We start from the raw sequence: 20,203 nt of genomic DNA on the forward strand, positions 1-20,203 counted from the left end.
ACATATGACTTCATAAGCAAGGAAAAGATATTTGGATAACAAAAAAGACAAAAATGTTGACAAGAGTCCTGGCTGATTTAAAGTCAGCCAAAACAAAAACCCCTCTTTCTCACTGGATAGCCTTCAGTACCAATAAATTACTGGGAAATAAGTTCTTGGTTTCCCTAAAGGTGAATTCTAAAACTAAGCATAGAATTTTTCCAAATAATATAGTAAACAACTATTAACAAAATGTTAAGTTGAAAAGTAGCAGAATAGAAAAGCCACATACAGACTAGGTAGTAGAATGGTACCCAGGAATTGGTTTGGTTGTTGTTCTATCTTACACATATTTTAGAAATAGAAATTTGTACCTGTCTAGATTTGAATAAAAGAAAATTGTAGACAGCAGACAGTAGGCAAGTGTGTCTGCACACATGTATTTGCTGTGGAGGTTTGCATTTGTATTTGTTTACATGTATACACTCTGTATAGGTGTACAATCAGTTGTACAGTCCCTACCTGCAGGTTCTGTCACATTCATGAATTCAACCAATGTCTGACTGACCATATTGTATTAAAAGATTGTGTCTGTACTAAATATGGACAGGCTTTTTGGGGTCATTATTCCCTACACAATATAAGCATAATGAGTATTTATACAGCATTCACACTGTATTAGGTATCAGAATTAATCTACAAATGGTTGAAAGTATATGGGAGAGGGACCGGTGCTGTGGCTTTTCAGGTAAAGCCACTGCCTGCAGTGCTGGAATCCCATATGGGCGCTGGTTCAAGTCCCAGCTGCTCCACTTCTGACCCAGCTCTCTCTATGGCCAGGGAAAGCAGTGGAAGATTGACCAAGGTCTCAGACCCCTGCACTGGCATGGGATATCCGGAAGAAGCTCCTGGCTCCTGGCTTCAGATTGGCTCAGCTCCATCCACTGTGGCCATTTGGGGAGTGAACCAATGGATGGGAGACCTCTCTCTATCTCTCTGTGCCTCTGCCTCTGGCTCTCTGGCTCTCTATAATTCTGCCTTTCAAACAAATAAATCTTTGAAAAAAAGTATATGGGAGGATGTGAACAGTTGATGTACAAATATTATGATATTTTATAGAAAGGACTTGAGCATCTGAAGATTTTTGGCTTCCTCAAGGGTCCTGGAATCCCCAAACCCATGGAGACAGAGTCAATTGAGTGTATTTTTTTTCTTTGTGTGCCAAAACATGTCCTTAGTGGATCTATGTGTAACATTTTTCCTTGCAGGATTACTATATATGAGTACAATATGATTTCATATTTGATCCATAACTGTATAACCTTGTAAGCATCAGAGAAGATCATTGCAAAAACAGTTAGGAAAGAAGGCCCTCAAGGAAGATATTTTATTTTGTTTTGAAAAGTACAGTAAAGTTTTATTTATTTTTATATATTATTTTGGCCTACTGGTTAGGATACCTGCATCCCATATCAGAGTGCCTGGATTCCATATTATCTCTGGCTCTTAATTAATTTTCTGTTAATGCAGACCCTGGGAGGCAGTGGTGACAGCTAAAGTAACTGGGTCCCTAAAACGTATACAGGACACCTGGATTGAATTTACAGCTCCTGACTTTGGCCCTCCCCAGCCCAGAGCAGACTGTTGTGGGAACTTGAGGAGTAAACCAGTGAATGGTAGTTCTCACACTCTCTCTCTGCTTCTCTAATAAATTGATTTTTTTTAAAATTTAGGGCATGTACTGAGGTGCAGCATGTTAAGCCCTGGCTTGCAATGCCCATATTCCATATCTAAGTGCCTGGGATCAAGTTCTGCCTCCACTTCTGAACCAACTTCCTGCTAATTTAGGTGGCAGCAGATGATGGCCCAAGTACTTGGATTACTGCCACCCACGTGGGAGGTCCAAATGGAGCTCCTGACTCCTGGCTCAGGACTGGTCCAGGTCTGGCTATTGCAGTCATTTGGAGAATGAACCAGAGGATGGAAGATTCTCTCTCTCTCTCTCTCTCTCTCTGTCACCCTGCTTTTCAAAAGTAAATGAATATGGGCTGGCGCTGTGGCATATTAGGTAAAGCTGCAGCCTGCAATGCCAACATCCAACATGGGCTCCTGTTTGTGTCCCAGCTGCTCCACTTCCCATCCCTGCTGATGGCCTGGGAAAAGCAGTGGAAGGTGGTCAAGTGCTTCAGCCCCTGATATCCTTGTAGGAGACTTGGATATATCTCCTGGCTCCTGGGTTTGGCCTGGCCCAGCCCTAGCCATTGCGGCCATCTGGGGAGTGAGCCTGTGGATGGAAGATTTCTCTTTGTCTCTCTCTTTAACTCTGACTTTCAAATAAGTAAATAAATCTTAAAAATACAAAAAACTAAATGAATAAATCTTAGAGAAAAAAAGGATTAGGAACCAAAATTTGCAGCAAACATAAATTATAAGAAGTTAACTTAAAAATTTTAATTAAAAAAGAGGAGAGAGAAGGGAGCAACATAGAGTATCTTGTTTCAATGCTAGTCTTAGCAGCTTTTCAAACAAAAAAGATCCTCAACTACAACTACTATGTAAGCATATATAAAATATAAGACATTTCTGCAAATATGAACAAATGCTTCCACACAGCATATCTCCTAAGGAGATAGTTCAGAAAAACTAGATAAAGAAATCAAGTAGAAATGGCATGAAACAGTACACGGTAAAGGTACACCATGATAATATGGCTTAACACAGTGTTAATGTTACAAATGCCCGAATACAGGGAGGTATTTGGTGCCGCAGTTAAGCTGCCACTTGGGACACCCTCATCCCACACTGGAGTACCTGAGTTTGAGTCCCAGCTCTGTTCCCTACTCCAGATTCTTGCTAATGATTCTGCTAATTCCTGGAAGGAAGAAGTAATGGCTCAAATAGTTGGAACCACCTATAGGAGACCCGGCTTGAGTTCCAGGTTCCTGGCATTGGCCAACTCAGCCCCAGCTGTTGCAGGCATTTGGGAAATGAACCACCAGATAGGACACCTCTTTGTGTCTATCAGTCTCTGTCTCTCTGTCTTTCAAATAATTTTTTCTTAAAAAAAAAAAAAAGCAAACTGTAAAATTAAAAACAATTGAAACGCCTGCATAGTTTTTCATAATACACATTTTCCATGAATTCTTTGAAGGCTTCTTATGGTTAGTAAGTACCCATTAAATGCCAGGTGCTATTGGAGAAAAAGAGGATCAGTGTCATCTCTACTCTCACGGATCTTAGAAATTCTCTCAGTCTCACTGGTACCCTCGAAACAAGCCCTCCTCTTCAACTCCCAGTAAAAGGCAAGTTTGGCAGTCCTTTCTGGAGTTAGCACACCAGGACTCACAATTACAAATTCATTTCCACTTCAGGGTAGATATCTCCATGTGGGATTTTCCCATCAATTAAGTCTCCCGCACCCCGCAAGGCAAACAACTTAGTTTTTATATGCAGAGCTGAGAATGAACATCTGGAAGATGATGTCGACATGACTCAAAGATTTTGCAAAAAAGACAAAATTACTCCATAGTGTAATGGAAAAACATCTTAAATTCTGGTGATATTTTTCCTTTCATCCTAAATACTGATTTCTAATACACCACAGTGAGGTTCTGTTCTTTATACTTTCAAACTTTTGACTAACAAACAACAGTTGGATTAAACATACAATTTCCTTTACTTTGCTGTGTCTGTGTTTTGACAACAAGAGTCATCTGTGAGTCTCTAACCACAGGGCAAGAACTCCTTTCTCACTGCCTTCTGATCCATGCTCTCCCTCTACTGAGTATTCATCGCAGGCCACGGTATAGGGCACAAACCTCCTCACAGACCTTATACTCAAGGACGGGGAAGACAGAGAAATGAATTCGAAGTGTAAACTATGTACTGTGTTGGAAGGAGGTAGGTGCTCTAGAGAAAAGAGAAAGCAGGGAAGGGGCATATGTAATTGTAGAAATGGAACAGAGAGGGTTCCTGGTGGCTTTGAAAGTTCTCTCTTGGCAGACAACAACTGAACACAGACTGAGCAAGGGGAAGGCATGTTTATGTTAGGGCCAAACTGTTCCTGGCAGAAGGAACCACACATCCAAAGGCGCTTAAGAATAATGGTATTTGACATTTGGAGTAATAGCAAGGAAACCACTAAGGTTGGCTGGAGAGAATTGAGTATGAGAGAACATGGAAGGGAATGAGACAAGAAAAACAGGGGGACACAGAACAAAGAAGCCCCAGTTCTTGTCAAATTACTAGAAATAAACATTAATGGTGGCTGACATTCATTGAATTTACTATGTGCTGAGTATAATGACAAACTAGTTATGTGCATTCTCTCCTTGATATAGAGAAGCAACCAATTGCTCAAGTATGTATAGCATGTCCTATGCTTTAGGACACACATAGAAGTCCAAAATACTACAGGATATATTTCCTTGAACAAACTTTATTTCTTCTGCCTTAACAGGACTAAAATCTTTGCAAAATGCTGCCATTCATTTAACTTCTCCATAGATTTTATTTTTTTAATCTATTTAATTTTTTAAAAGATTTTATTTATTTTATTTGAGAGTTAGCTACAGACAGTGAGAGGGAGAGACAGAAAAGTCTTCCTTCTGCTGGTTCACTCCCCAGATGGCCGCAACAGCCGGAGCTACGCCGATCTGAAGCCAGGGACCAGGTGCTTTTTCCTGGTCTCCCACATGGTGCAGGGGCCCAAGGATTTGGGCCATTTTCCACTGCTTTCCCGGGCCATAGCAGAGAGCTGGACTGGAAGTGGAGCAACTGGGACTAGAACCGGCACCCATATGGGATTCCAGCACTGCAGGTGGAGGATTAACCCACTGTGCCATGGCGCCGGCCCCCATACATTTTAAAAATAAGAATATAACTCCTTATAAACGTCTCGCTTATTTCTTTTTTTTTTTATTTTTTATTTTTGACAGGCAGAGTGGACAGTGAGAGAGAGAGAGACAGGGAGAAAGGTTTTCCTTTACCGTTGGTTCACCCTCCAATGGCCGCCACGGCTGGCGCGCCGTGGCCAGCGCACCGCGCTGATCCGAAGCCAGGAGCCAGGTGCTTATCCTGGTCTCTCATGCGGGTGCAGGGCCCAAGCACTTGGGCCATCCTCCACTGCACTCCTGGGCCACAGCAGAGAGCTGGCCTGGAAGAGGGCCAACCGGGACAGAATCCGGTGCCCTGTCCGGGACGAGAACCCGGTGTGCCGGCTCCGCAAGGCGGAGGATTAGCCTATTGAGCCGTGGCGCCGGCCCTCACTTGTTTCTAAGTTATGTTTTTTAAATATGATTTTCATGTCTGTTTTAGTCCCACAAGGTTAAAAGTTTCAAATTACTACATGAAACATTAATAAACATTATTTGAAAGGTAGAGCAACATACACATACAGATGTCTTCCATCTGGTGGTTCATTCTCCATATGCCTGCAATAGCTGGGATTGGTCCAGGCTGAAGCTAGGGGCTCTATTCAAGTCTCCCACATGAGTGGCAGGAACCCAAATACTTGAGCCATCGTCTGCTGCCTTACAGGTGCATTAGCAGGAAACTGGATTGGAAGCCGAGGCAGGACTCAAACCCAGGAACTTAGATATAGGATGTAGGTTCCCAAGCAGTGACTCAAACCCTTGCACTACAATGCCTGCCCCTAATAAATTAATATAACTTCTTTCTTTTATGAAATATATAGTATTATTTTATGAAATATATAAAGGCCGGCGCCGTGGCTCAACAGGCTAATCCTCTGCCTTGCGGAGCCGGCACACCGGGTTCTAGTCCCAGTTGGGGTGCTGGATTCTGTCCCGGTTGCCCCTCTTCCAGGCCAGCTCTCTGCTATGGCCCGGGAGTGCAGTGGAGGATGGCCCAAGTGCTTGGGCCCTGCACCCCATGGGAGACCAGGATAAGTACCTGGCTCCTGCCTTCGGATCAGTGCAATGTGCCGGCCGTGGTGGCCATTGGAGGGTGAACCAACGGCAAAGGAAGACCTTTCTCTCTCTCTCTCTCTCTCACTGTCCACTCTGCCTGTCAAAAAAAAAAAAAAAAAAAGAAATATATAGTATAACTTGATGTTTTGAGTGTTGCAAATTACATCTACTAAGAGCCAAGAGAAATGGTAAACATCATTCTGCTGGCATGTTTCCTTCTTTCTGCTGCACTTTCATTTAAAAGGCATCCTTAAATACAGAAATAAACATGGCAAGCAAGCTGGACTTGATAAACAACATTAATTAGTTGAGGCAGCAGAAGTATCTTCATAAAGAACTTCAGGAGCTCTTTATTACTTAGTTTCCACCAATTAGGAAATAGTTTGAAAATATTTTCTAAACACAAAGAGATGGTTCAGTTCAATTCAAGAAACATTTATTGAGCACCTTTAGCAGATGCCAGGAAGACAAAGAGCACATTGCCAGTTGCTGTCCTCAGGCCCTGATAATCTACAAGGCTGGGTGACTCCCAGACTTTCTCTTTTCCAGATAAGATGCAGAGAAGTTGGGGGTGAATGCAAATAAACAGGTACAAAAAGTGCTAGAATAAACTTGTGCTAATTTTTTTAAAAAAGGTTTTATTTATTTATGTGAGAGGTAAAGTTACAGTGAGAGGGAGAGAGGGAGAAAGGCTTTCCATCCACTAGTTCACTCCCCAAGTGGCCTCAATGGCTGAAGCTGGGCCGATTCAAAGTCAGGAGCCAGGAGCCAGGAGCCAGGAGCCAGGAGTCAGGAGCTTCTTCTGGGTCTCCCACATGGGTGCAAGGGTCCAAGGAGTTGGGCCATCTTCTACTGATTTTCTATGCCATAGCAGAACTGGATTGGAAGAGGAACAGCCAAGACTAGAACCAGTGCCCACAGGATTAACCTATTGCACCACAGTTCCACCCCTTGTGCTAACTTTTGGGAAAAAAACCTCTCACCTAAAATAGCAGGTACCAGCTATCCCATGTGGAACCAAATAAATATGATTGAGAACTTAAGAGGCAGACTTTTTAATAGTTAACAATGAAGAGTTGGGCAGGGATTTTTTATAGCAATTTTCAAGTTATTCAAGAACTGAATCTACACTTAGAAGCTTCCTCAGAGAGCAAGTGCTATTTTTATTCTTTCATAATACTTAAATCACAAAAGAAATCTTTAATGAACACCCACTTGCAAATATTTCAGTGAAGAGAGAACCAGGATTTTTGGTTGGCACAATTCAGCACATAAATTATGGGCATTTTATTCTACAATACTTACACCAAGTTAATATGACTGGGCTAAATCCAAACTATGGATTTATACAAATTGAATGAAAGCTAATGAATTTACATGTCATATTGTGGAAGACCAAAAATCATGTGAAACAATATGCCAACATTTAACTTTAATTAATTTGGTCCAGTGGGAATGAGAATGAGCTGAAATCAGACCAATTTTGGTTCACCAATCCCTAGTTCCTGGGGCCTGGTAAACTAAGAACACTGGGGAGGGATGAATATTTTTAAAAGAAATTGAGGGGGGCAGCACTGTGGCATAATGGGTGAAGCCATCACCAAAAATGTTGAAAACTCATATGGGCTCTGGTCCATGTTCCAGATGCTTCACTTCCAATCCAACTCCCTGCTAATGGCCTGGGAAGGCAGTGGAAGACAGCCCAAGTGCTTAGGCCCCTGCATCCACATGGGAGACCCATTTGTATCTCCTGGTTCCTGGCTTCAGCCTGGCACAGCCCTGACAGTTGCAGCCATCTGGGGAGTGAACCAGCAGATGGAAGATCTCTCCTTCTATCTCTCTATCTTCTTGTCAATCGCTCTCTCTCTGCAACTCTGACTTTCAAATAAATAAAGAAATACATCTTGGGGCCAGCCTTGTGGTGTAGCTGGTTAAGCCCTGCCTGTAATGCTGACATCCCTTATGGGTGCCAGTTCATGTCCTGTCAGCTCCTCTTCCTGCCCAGCTCCCTGCTATTGGCCAAGGAAAACAGCAGCAGATGACCAAGTGTTTGGGCCCCTGCCACCCTCATGGGAGATCCAGAAGAAGCTCCTGGCTTCAGCCTGGCCCAGAGCTGGCTGTTGCAGCTATCAAGGGAGTGAACCAGCAGATGGAACGCCTCTCTCTCTTTCTCCCACTCTCTTTGTAACTCTGACTTTCGGAATCAACAAATAAAAAAATCTGTAAAATAAATAAATAAATTTTTAAAAGAAAAGAAATTGAGCAAAAACCATGATTTAGGCAAGTGGAAACTGCACAATGGAACCAGCACAGCTTCATGGAATCACCAGACAATAACATAAAAAATTTAAAAATATGGTGAGCTTATAAATATTTAGGTTAAATAATGACATGTTTCTTGATATGTAATACAATGGGTGAAAGTCAAATAGTGTGTATAACACAGAAGTGGGTAGCACTTTACCAAAACCCTAACACTGAAAAAATGTTTCCACCATTCCAAAACTGATTCAAATCACAATATACTGGTAAACACACATAGTCTCAGCATTCTCCCCTTCCCCTCCAAAATCAGGGCTGGAGCTTTATGAAGCTTCCAGAGATTGCTCTGTCTCTCCTTCTCTCTGTCACTTGGCCTTTTGCATAAATAAATCAATTTTAACAATAACAACAAAAAGGACAGTAAAAGCTTCTAGAGAGATTGATAATCAGGCAGGTTGCAGCAGCACCTGGGGAGCCAAGAGCTGACTCTCCCCTACCACCAGGGAAGATTAAATGTTATTAAATGATATTTCCTTTTAACTGGAGTAGAAGAACAAGACATAGTAGACAGACCACAAACTCGACAGCCAGAACATGTTTAGTCAGAGACAAACCGGAAAGGGATTCACCTCTGGTGAGGACAGACAGCGCTATTCTCATACTGACTAGGGGTTTATATAGTCAGAGATACTTTTTGGTTCTGGATAGGAGGGAGGGTGTTAGGTAGAGATGAGTTGGTTTGTGCGGGCTTTTCAAACTTGGGGCTCTGCAGGGTGTAGTCTTCTTCAAACTGTTGGAGGGGCTGTGTTTATTGCTGGCTCCTAAGATGGTGGTGTGGCTGTAAGATGGCTGTCTGCTCACGATCCCCCATTCCTGACTCCAAGGATAAAGAAATGGGGCTCCAGTCTCTTTCTGGCTAGTTCCTGCTGGTGAGGGGCAGTGCAGATTTCGTTAGTGGACTTTTTTACGCATTCAATTCCTTCTCTGACCACACCCGACATATTGCTGTAAAAACAACACTTTTCACTTAAACACGAAGTCCTCCTTTTTCGGCAATGAGGAGGTCTAATCTGTGGTGATTCTGAAGAACCACTGCCACCAAGGCGTCTATCTCGTCATGGAGATGAGACAGCTGTGCTAGGTCACCTACGTTTTCTTTGAGAGAGAGGAAAAAAGCCCTTGAATTTGTCTTGTCCACCAAAATTGCCAGTCCAGCCACTCCTGTCCCAATTCCTGCCAGTACATCCAGCAAGATTAGCAAGGGAGTAAATCCTAAATCCGTCCTGACTTGTTTGGTTAGAGGGATGGCAAATAAAGTTTGGTCTACAGTACAGGACAAAGAAATAGAAACACAAATTAAAAGTCCCTGTCCAGTTAGTGGGAAGACAAATGTAAGCCTGATTACCTCAGAGACAGCACACTCCTGTTTTCAGTCTTATACATTCTATAAGATAGAGAGCAATAGGTTGTGAGTTTTGTGATGACTTGACTACACGGTGAATAGATGCCAGAGTGGCAGCTATTACTGGCAGTAAGTTTACTGTTAAGTGAGGGGTGGGGGTGAGCCAGTGATAGTCTGGTTGCAGCCCATGCTGGACAATAAACCCACTTCATGGGAAAAGGGAGTGGGAAAACGTGTGATACATAAAGAGGCTTAACCAATCAATGGGGCCACGGCAAGTGTTGTTGGATAAGTGTGAAATACGGAGCGGCCTGTATCCTGGTAGATGTTCTGGTAACTCCAGGGAGATATAATTCTAGGAGTTTTCTCAGGAAGGTTTTGGTGTAATTAATAAAAAAGATTGGATTTCTCTTGGTAAGCAGGACTTGGACCCTACAGACACCCCAGCCTTGGCAGTTTTCCAGAGGAAATAGGAGGCAGGGAAGGTTTGCCAGCCTGTTGGGGAAGAGTATGTACAGCCCTAACATGAAGAGACATTGGAGTTATATGCAAAGAATAGACAAAAGGATGAACTGATGAAAGGTATGCAGAGGTTTTGGAAGGAAGCATTGATGGGAGTATATAGAGGTTTGGGGACCACAAAAGGGGGCCAGGTTAGAAGCAGCAGATAGCCAAAAAGCATCCTACTCAAAGAAGGAAAGAGTACTGAAAGGAATTTTTCACTATGGGTCCAGTCAGTTGGGGTGACTGCTGCCAATCCTTTGATGAGGATTAGGGCCAATATTACTACTAAAGAAAGTAAAAGGGGGTGACAATGCATTACATTAAAAGATGTAAACAGAAAATTAAAAAAAAAATGATATCTGAGTAGGAGTGAAGTCACAGAATTCACCCTGGAGCCAAAGTTTCGAGACAAGTTTGAAAAGGTGGGCTGATGGGTTTGAGTACTGCTGTCTTTCTTGTAGAATTACAGATTTGTGTAGAATTTGTAGAATTCAGGAATTGTTGGGGGGCATGAGGAGGTGGTTCTTCCAGTATTTCAGGGAGTTGTGTCAACATAGAGTTTTGGGACCTGTAGGAATGGAGTTGCATAGGGGAAGTGCTTCTAATTTTAATGAAATGAGATGAACCCAAGGAGGCTGTCCCTAGATTTTTTCAGTGGTAAGTGTGGTCAATGCTACTTGATAGGGTCCATTCCATTATGGCTTTAAGACAGCCTCATTTTGTTTAAGATAGACCCAATCATTGAATTGAAAGGTAGGAGCATAGTTGGAAGGTTGAGGGTATGGTTTGGGTAGATGAGTATCGGCATAGTCTGTAAATAACAGTACATTTTGTTGAGAAGTGGGAAGGTAAGAGAAGGAATGGCTTCAGAGTTATGGAGAGGAGGGAAATTCGGTACGACAAGGACTCCCATAGAGAGACTCAAATGGTCTGAGTGTTAATGGTTTCCAGGGAAGGGACCTAATTCTTAATAGAGACAAAGAAAGTTTTTATCCAGTCTAGTGGACCTGGATGGAAAGTTTTATTAGAGCTTGTTTTAAAATCCCATTCATCTGTTCTACTTTTTCCTGAAGAGGGGTGATGATAGGGAATGTGAAAATGACATGAGATATTGAGAGAGGTTGATACTAGCTGAGTAATTTGGGAGGTAAATTCCAGTCCATTATCTGATTGAATGGATGCAAGGAACTCAAACCTGGGAATACTGTCTCTTAATAATATAGTAGAAATGGTGGAGGCTTTTTTGTTGCTGGTGGGAAAGCCTCCACCAAACCCAAGAAGGTGTCCACCATAACCAGAAAGTAACACATCCATTTAACTGGTAGCACATGGGTGAAGTAAGTCTGTCAGTCCTATCCAGGAAGTGATCCATGGGAATGGATGTGGTCTGATGTTGGAAATGGAGTTAAAATTCTGACAGATGTTACATGTCTGAGATATGGTATGCATATCAGGTGTATGTGTGATTTTAGAAAATGAAGAAGAGGAGCCATATGGGCGCTGGTTCTAGTCACGGCTGCTCTACTTCCGATCAAGCTCTCTGCTATGGCCTGGGAAAGCAATAGAAGGCCCAAATGCTTGGGCCCCTGCACCTGCGTGGGAGACCCGGAAGAAGTTCCTGGCTCCTGGCTTCTTATCAGCGAAGCTCCAGCTGTTGTGGCCATCTGGGGAGTGAACCAGTGGATGGAAGACCTCTCTCTCTGCCTCTCCTCTCTCTGTGTAACTCTTTCAAATAGATAAATAAATAAAATCTTTTTTAAAAAAAGTGAAGAAGAGAGTTTGGGTTTGAATGATGTAGAGAATGGAGGTTTCTTAGCTTAGAGAGAAGAGGGGAGTAGTAGTTTACTATCTAGAAACCACCATAAATCCTCTTTGGAGGGCACTTGTTGAAATTGAGAGATCTCTAAATGTGAATAGATAGGAGCCAGGTTGAAGAGAAATGACAGGGCTGCTTTGCTGCAGGCAGCTGCTTTGGCAGTTGGGTCAGCTTGGTTGTTAGCCTCCAACACCTTTCTTTTGTCTTTCTGATGTCTTTTATGATGATGGATGATGGCAGCTTTTATGAGTAGCTGGGCAGCATCTAGAAGGGCCTTTATCAGTTTGTCATTTATTATTTAATACAGAAACCCCATAGGTGGTCAGAAACCCTTTTTCTTGCCACATCTGGGCATTGGGGTAGATGATGTTACAGGAATATCAGGAATCAGTGTCGATGTTAATAGTCTTTCTCTTTGCAGCTCAAGTCAAGGCCTGTGGTTCAGACTGTTGGGAGGTTGTGCTCTGAGGTAGGGGTTGAGTCTTGATGACCCTTGGGGGAAGGGGAAGAGCAGGTATCATTATGATATCCTTGATTGTCACATATCCAGTACAAAAGGGGGTAGTTCTGGAGGTGGTAGGTCAATAAACTGATCAGAGGCTAGGGGAATGTGAGTGTCCATGAGTTTGTGAAATGTGGTTACAGAGAAGCTGAGATAATCAGGGCAGGAAGAAGAGTAGCTGTGTTAAGTGAAGAGCAGCAATGGAAGGTAACAGTCGGCTGCAGAAGAGTGGAATGGAGAATTTGGCTGCCAGTTGGTGATAGAGACCAAAGAGATAAGTGGCTAAGAAGGTCTTGCAGTTCATGTGAGGACCAAAATAGTAACGGTTGATAGAAGGTGAGTTTTTGAGCCTTGGTATGAGGGCAGCAGTGGCCAGGACTTTCAGGCATAGGGGCCAGCTCTGATAAACCCTGGAGAAGCAGGCCATAGGGGCCGTAGAGTCTCCCACCAACTAAGCCAGGAGACCAAGTGCCCATTGCCTAGAGCTATGAATAAAGAAAATGGTTTATATGGGTTGGGAAAGCTCAGAGTGGTGGCTTGTAGAAGAGCCTTTTTTTGAGTTTGGAATGAGGTTTCTAGGGGGGTGAGGTCTCTTTTAAGGGTTTGTCTAGATCACCTTTGGCAGCTTCATAGAGAGGTTTAGCAATAAGGGAGAAATTTAGAATCCAGAGGTGAAAATATCCCACAATTCTCAAGAAAGAGGAAGTCCCGCTTTGTATGTGGGAAAAGAAGGGAGTGTATTGCCTGTTTTCAGGCAGGATGAATTGCACAAGTATCTAGTGTCATGAGAAGCCCCCAGGAAATTAACATAAGTAGAGATTAGCTAGGCCTTTTCCTGAGACACCCAATAGCCTTTATCAGGTAGAAAATTTTAAGACTAGCAGTGTGTTGAAGATAGGCTTCTTAGGTGGGGCTACAGAATAGAAGATTATCAAAGTATTGAAGAAGTGTGCTGGATGAAAAGTTGAAAGAAGCTAAGTCAGCTTGGAGGGCCTGTTCAAAATGATGGGTGCTACCTTGGAAATCTTGGGGTAAAACAGTCCAGGTAACTTGTCAAGTATGGCAGGGATTGGACTCAGACCAAAGGCAAAGAGTAGCTGGGAGGATGGGTTGAGGAATCATGAAGAAGGCATCCTTTAGGTCCAAGATGGAGAAAAAAGAAATTGTAGGGGGTATTTGGGAGAGGAGAATATAGGGTTAGGAATGACTCAATAGGTGGGGTGAACAGGAGAGTTAATGTATCTAAGGTCTTGAACTAGGAGGAAAGAGCCATTTTATTTTCTGATGGGGAATATAGGTGTATTGAGAGGTGAGTGGGTAGAGACAAGAATGTGAGCCTAAAGAAGTGGTTTATAATCAGCTTTAGGTCTCTATGGCTTTCGAGACTTAAAAGATATTGGGGAACAATAGCTCTTGTGAGATCCTTTGGGGAGTGTGGGGAGCAATCCGGACTGGACTGAGTTACTGGAATTAAGACTTATTCTATGCATCTGCTCTCCCACAATATGGCGCTGGGAGAGAAGAAAACAGCTTCTACACAGGTGCCTCCAGTTCAACCAATAAACTGTAGGACTTGCTACTGATTGGAGGAGAGCAGCGTACTCGGCGTGTGGGCAGCCGAGTTAGGATTGGCGGAGGAGGACTATAAAGGAGGAGAGAGACGGCATGCACCAGGAACATCTATGGGGAACATCTAGCTGAAGGAACACCCGTGCAGCCCCCGAGAAAGCCGGCCGGCGGTGTGCTGCTCCCCTGCGGAAGTGGGGAATGCGGCCAGGGGGAACTGCCCTTCCATGGAGGTGGAAGGGATAGTAGCCAACCCGGGAAGAACCAGCAGCAAACCCGGGGAGGGCCGAGCAGACGAAAGAACAGCGCAGGGTCCTGTGTCGTTCCTCCACGAAGAGGGGGAGCGACAGGGGAGATGCAAACTGGAGCATGGTGGATGGCAATTACAGGGTGGGATATATCCCATACTACAGAATTAACCAGAGGAAGAATGGACTGGAGAGGAGGAACCTGGGATGGGGAGGTAGAGCAAGTGAGGTCCTTGATATGGAGGAAGAACATATGGGTTTTATCTCTGGTTTGAATGGAGACAGATGGTCCCAACTGGTGGAGCTACCTAAAATGGGGATGGGGCAATTGGGGAGGACAAGAAAAAAGTATGGGAGGGTTATATCTCCAAAGCAGCAATATAAAGGAGGAGTTACAGTGTCTCATTGAGGTCCTTCATGCCAACAACAAAGACAGAAGAAGGAAGGAGTGGGGCCCAATATTCATTTAAAACAGATAAACTAGTCCCAGTATCTACCAAGAAAGAGATCCACTCACCAGACACCGTCCCTATCACCCTTGGGTCCACAGACTAGTTTGTGATGGGGGCTACAGAACGCAGGCCTCCTCATTCTGTTAACAGAGATGTCTTGTGCTAGAGTTGGTGGAGCAGAGGGCTGTCCCAGTTGGGGAGGGCGACATCCTGGGGACAGATCCATCTTTTAGCATCCCCACTGTTTGCAGTTGGGACATGGTTTAGTGGGAGATCTTGGGTTGGGGCAGGCCTTGGTCCAGTGCCCGGTGTTGCTGTTTTGAAAACAGACTCCCGAAGGGCTGGGATTTGGCTTGTGGTTAAGCTCATTAGCAGTTTGATGGATCAGAGAGGCAAGCATATGATACTTTAAATTTGTATTTTTCTCCTTATGAATCTTTAGTTCATTGTCCCTATTAAAGATATGAAAAGCTGCATTGATAAAGTCCTTTTAAGAGGTTTGTGGACTGTCCCCCAGCTTCTGGAGTTTGTGTCAGATATCCAGGTCCTTTTGGGATATAAATTGGAGATGTAAAATCAACTGTCCTTCTCTGGAATTGGGATCCATGTTGGTATATTTTACCATTGCCTCTGAAAGGCAAGCCATAAAGCAAGTGGGATTTTCTTTAGTCCTTGTGTGATTTTGTGAAGTTTGTCAGAGTTGACCTGCTTATACCTATTTTTATCCAAAGCCTCCAACAGGCAGGAAATAATGTGGTCTCAGGCCCATACCCCTGGATCTTCAGGTTGGTAGGTACAATCCAGGGAAAGGGCAGCCCTACGGATGGCCTAAGCGGCCTCTGGGTGTCTGTCTGGGACTTGACAGTGTAACTCACCTGCATGCTGTTTGACAGTGCATGCACAGAATGTGCACACATTCATCCAGAGTTAAAGTGGAGGATAGGGCTGGCACTGTGGCTCACTAGGCTAATCCTCTGCCTGCAGTGCCGGCACACTGGGTTCTAGTCTTGGTTGGGGCACTGGATTCTGTCCCAGTTGCTCCTCTTCCAGTCCAGCTCTCTGCTGTGGCCCAGAGTCCAGTGGAGGATGGCCCAGGTCCTTGGGCCCTGCACCCGCATGGGAGACCAGGAGGAAGCACCTGGCTCCAGGCTTGATCGGCGCAGTGCGCCGGCCACAACATGCCGGCCGTAGCGGCCACTTGGAGGGGTGAACCAATGGAAAAGGAAGACCTTTCTCTCTCTCTCTCACTGTCAAACTCTGCCTGTCAAAAAAAAAAAAATGTAGAGGATAGAATGAGAGAGGTCCTGCCAAGTTAAACTATAGGACTGTGTCAGGTGACGAAATTCTTCATGATATTTAGAGGAGGAGTTCTCTGAGAATGAGCCTAAGCACTCCTCAATTTGACTAAGGTCTGTCTATTAAGGAGAAAGGGACCTGGACCCTAACTGGACCTCCCACTCTGGCCACTACCCTAAGCAGGAGAATTGGCTGGGGTTATAGGTCTCCAGAGCAGGTAAAAGGAGAAGAGAGAAGGTAACAGTGGATTTAGTCAGGTCAGCAGGGTGGAAGAGGCAGAATTAGAAAAAAAAAATCTCTTAGGCAGGAGTTCAGCTGTGCTGGGGACAGTGTGGCTAGCACTCTCGCCCAGGGACAAAGGGTACCACAAGAGCCGGGCAATCACCGTCACCTTGTGGTCCTCACCACCAGTTTGTCACAGAGAGGAAAGAACCATCAAGTGGAGGGAGAGAGAGTCACGGTCATTACCCAGAAGGTATTGGAGCTCTTGGCTGGAGCTCCTGGCACAGAGCAGGCCAGTATAAGCCCCAGGCCAGGTGGAGGAACTCTGCCTCCACTTCCTACCGGCCATATGAGGCTCTGATGGACCAAAGTGGGTGAGAGGACTGGTCTCGTAAGCCTCTGGGTTTCAACACCACCTCTTGTAGTAGAAGAATAAGACAAAGGGGAGAGAGACCATGAACTCAACAGCCAGAACAGGTTTATTCAGAGCCGAACCTGAGAGGGATCCACTACCAGTGAGGGTAGAGAGTGCCATTCTCATATCGACTAGGGGTTTATATATAGTCAGGGCTGCTTTCGGGTCTGGGCAGGTGGACATTAGGTGGGGCTGAGCTGCTTTGTGGTAGCTGTTCAAATTTGGTGGGTGCTGGCTCTAGGGTTCTGGAGGTGGGGTGGGGCTCTTTCAAACTTTGGGCAGGGTTGTGTTCATTTGGTGGCTCCAAAGAAGGTGGTAAGTCTGTGAAAGAGTGGTACTCCTGCTCATAATTGGGTACTTTTCACCAAAAACAAAGCTCAGGCATTCCTCTTATCATCTAGAACCCCAAGAGCACTAATATAATGTATAGCACCATGAAAGCACACAGCCAGAAGCAAATGTCAAGACTTAACATGGGTGTGTATGCTTACATACATGAACACTTGAAAAGTACATGATCAAGCGATAGTTCAGGAAATCAGACATGAGAGAAATATTTTTAAAAAACCAAATGATGTCTCTGTGTGTCAGCACTGGAAATCTTAGTAGATTTCTTGTTTCTTCAGTACATGTCCCAAATCTAAACTATTTTGTGTAGCTACTCTTTGATTGTTTCTCCATCTTAAGTACGTGTGTGAGTTAGATGACAGTGTCTTCTAGTCAACAACAGAAACTCAAATTTGAAGCTGTAAAAGAATCTGAACAATCACATTCCCCCCCCCCACCCCCAGCGGATCTTTCTACAAAGTGCCCTATTAATAGCCTGGAGGGCCACATAAAATCTGACAGTTCACTTGGCAGGCTAGCTGACAGCTTGACCAGCTTGGTCTAGGACATGTTACTAGATTGACTCATGGATGTACAGTACTAAAAGTGCATCTTCAGATGGTGACTTGACAAGAACATTTAAATATTTAAAACCTCCATTATAAAAACCTTACATATTTAACAAAAGCATCCATCCTCATTACTATTTTATGATATGCCTAGTATTATGATGCAGTGCCCTTAGACAAAATAACTTTAGGGTTTGCTTGCTTTGTAACAAATTGGTGTATAAGTAAATTTAGGAGCCATTACCAACATCTTGAGTGACTATGTTTCAGACTAGAATGGAGGCAGAGTTCAGTGAAAAAAATGCCAGCATTGGGTTTAGTTTTGATTTTTATTTCACCAGGAAGCATAGAGGTGGGGCTGCTGTCAGTGTATTCTGGATAGATCTATTGCCATTAAATACCTCTGTTACACAGAGGCAGAAGCACACGAGAGAGACAGACCTAAAAAAAAATGGCTGGAAGCTGGCTCCTGCTATCAAAAAAGAACTAATTAACGAGGATTAATGAGTAGAGACATTTAGGGCTGGCAAACCGGTTTCCTACTCTAATCTGGGGGATAGGCAGAGAGTAAACTTGGGTGCAAGTTAATCAGGTTCAACTCGAAGACAAGCACCAGGTGCAGAGAAAAAACAATATGCTGGGCAGTCAGTCGCTCAAACGCCCACGTAGGATCCAAGCCACAAGACTGCAAACGGGGGCGCAAGCCGGGCACTCGCGAGGAGACGATGGCACCGTCTGCCCGCCCGCTTTCGAGGCCAGCCCCCGCAAGGCACTGCCCAGCCATTTGGTGCGAGCCGCCAAACGCACGCGCCGGGATTCCAGCGCCGCGCGCCGCAGCCCAGCCAACAGCACGCTGTGGAGCCCGTCCCCGCGCACCGCTCTCCCTCAGGCGACCCTTGGGGCCGTGTCCTTTCTCGCCGCGCGGGCAGAGTCAGGAAGTCTGGAAACTAAGCGAGCGGGGCTTGAGGGGCAGCGAGCAAAGTGGAGAGGCACCAAGTTGACCTTCTGGTTTTGGTGTGTGGGGGGAGAGAGGCGGGGGGGGGGGGGTGAAGGAGTTTGGTGGGGGCGTGCTCCAGAACGCAGTTGACTTGTGTGACCCCCGAGCCTGGCAGAGTCAAACTCGGCGGTGCAGGCAGCGCGCCCAACTTCCTCCCGCGCTCAATGCCTCCAGGCCTGGCCTGCCTCGCAGCCCGCCCGCGGCGCCCCGAATCCTGCAGCCCGCCGGACGCGCTCCACTCACCCAGCTCCTCCGCCTGCAGCCGGAGCGGGGCGGAGACCGCGAGCAACAGGGCCAGGAGGCTGGGCCCGGCAGTCCTCGGCAGCAGTGCACCGCGGGCGCCGGGCACCATGGCCCCCCCAGACGCCAGCTTCGCAGGCTCGGTCTCCGCTCGACGGGTCCTGCGCCGCTGCTGCCCAGACCTGGCCGCCTGCTCCGCGGCCGAGCGCTGCGCGGGGATGGGGCGCAGCGGCTGCCCCGCACCGAATCCCATTGGGGCGGCTCTGCGCCCAGCCGGGCGGGGGCGTCCCCGCCTGCCCCGCCCCGTCCCGCCCCGCGCGCCGGCCCCCGAGGAGGAAGTCGTGCTCCGGGCTCCGGGGCGGTGACCAGCGGCGGGGCCCGAGGCGCGCCGGGCGCCGCCTGGGCTCCCCTCTGGGTGTCTGGCGCTCCCTGCTTCGCTCTGCCCTTCCTCTCCGCCCCACCTGCCCCAGCTCGGTGAACCCGGGAGCCGGAAGGACACCTGGCGGGGAGGCTGTATTCCCCAGAGTGCCCCAGTGCGCGGTGGAACTGCCCCCTCCAGGCGGTGCCAGCCGCTCAGGGGTGGGCATGACGGGACGATCTACGTTGGAAACCCGAAGTTGTTTTCATGATAGGATGATGACGGTGGCAAGTAAGGCCAACTCAAGTCCCTCCCTCCATTCATTCACTCAGGTCAGAGTGCTAAACCCGTGCGTTTGCAAAAGTTAACAAGGATCGGCAAGTTTGTAACGAGAATTGCACTCCATGACACGAAGTGGGCTAGTGGAGCAAGTTTAGGGAGACCCTATTTGACCGCGGGTGAGAGGCCTGAGCGGGTGGCATCGCAGCAGAGACTCGGAGGGTGAGCGGGACTCGGGCTAGTGGAAGGCAAGGGCAGAAGAACGAGGGGTGCTGGGGACCCCGGTGGTCGGAGCTCGGTGAACAGGTCGATGGGCGGCAAAGAGGTAGGAATCCCGGTGCTGAGTAGGGGAGGCAAAGGGAAGGGCCTGGGAAGCCACGGAAAGTTAAGTTTCCCTTGGCCCTCGGAGCACGGAGGGTTCAGACGGAATAGTGACTCCATCTGATTCTCTGGGTGGGTGCTGGGAAAGGCTTGGGGGAGAGCAAGCTGGAAGAGAGCAGAATGACGTGGCCGTTCCCGAGAAGTTGAGGGCAGGGGCAGTGGGAATGGACGAGAACAGATCAGACACGTATTCTAAAGGCTCTCGGACGTGTCCGCTCCCCTCTGCACTTCCGCTGCGCTCGGCCATGACCTTCGCACCACCGCGGCGCCCTGAGGTTGATTACACCTGGAGACGCACTAAGAGAAGAATACTGGAGGGAGGAAAAGTCGAAATCCCCACCCCCACCCAAAGCCACACATTGTCCTCTCCGGTGATCTTTGGACAACCCAGACAGACTCCTTTCTTTTGTGCGTTCCCTTTTTTTTTTTTTTTTTTTTTTCCAAAAATGCTGTTGAAA

At 46.2% G+C, this 20,203-nt stretch overlaps 1 protein-coding gene across 1 annotated transcript in view; it reads right to left on the bottom strand.

The window, feature by feature from the left end:
* DCBLD1 (discoidin, CUB and LCCL domain containing 1) overlaps positions 1–19,183 on the bottom strand; it is a 76,724-nt gene extending 57,541 nt beyond the window's left edge. The window contains exon 1 of the mRNA XM_017345333.4: positions 18,731–19,183. Within this exon, the coding sequence (XP_017200822.4) occupies positions 18,731–18,980 (250 nt within the window). The 5' untranslated portion in view covers positions 18,981–19,183. The remainder of the gene's footprint in view (positions 1–18,730) is intronic.
* Between the last annotated feature and the right edge of the window lie 1,020 nt (positions 19,184–20,203).

The sequence above is a fragment of the Oryctolagus cuniculus genome, chromosome 5, assembly GCF_051225735.1.
Source record: "Oryctolagus cuniculus isolate XC-2025 breed Fujian yellow rabbit chromosome 5, ASM5122573v1, whole genome shotgun sequence".
NCBI classification, from domain to species: Eukaryota; Metazoa; Chordata; class Mammalia; order Lagomorpha; family Leporidae; genus Oryctolagus; species Oryctolagus cuniculus.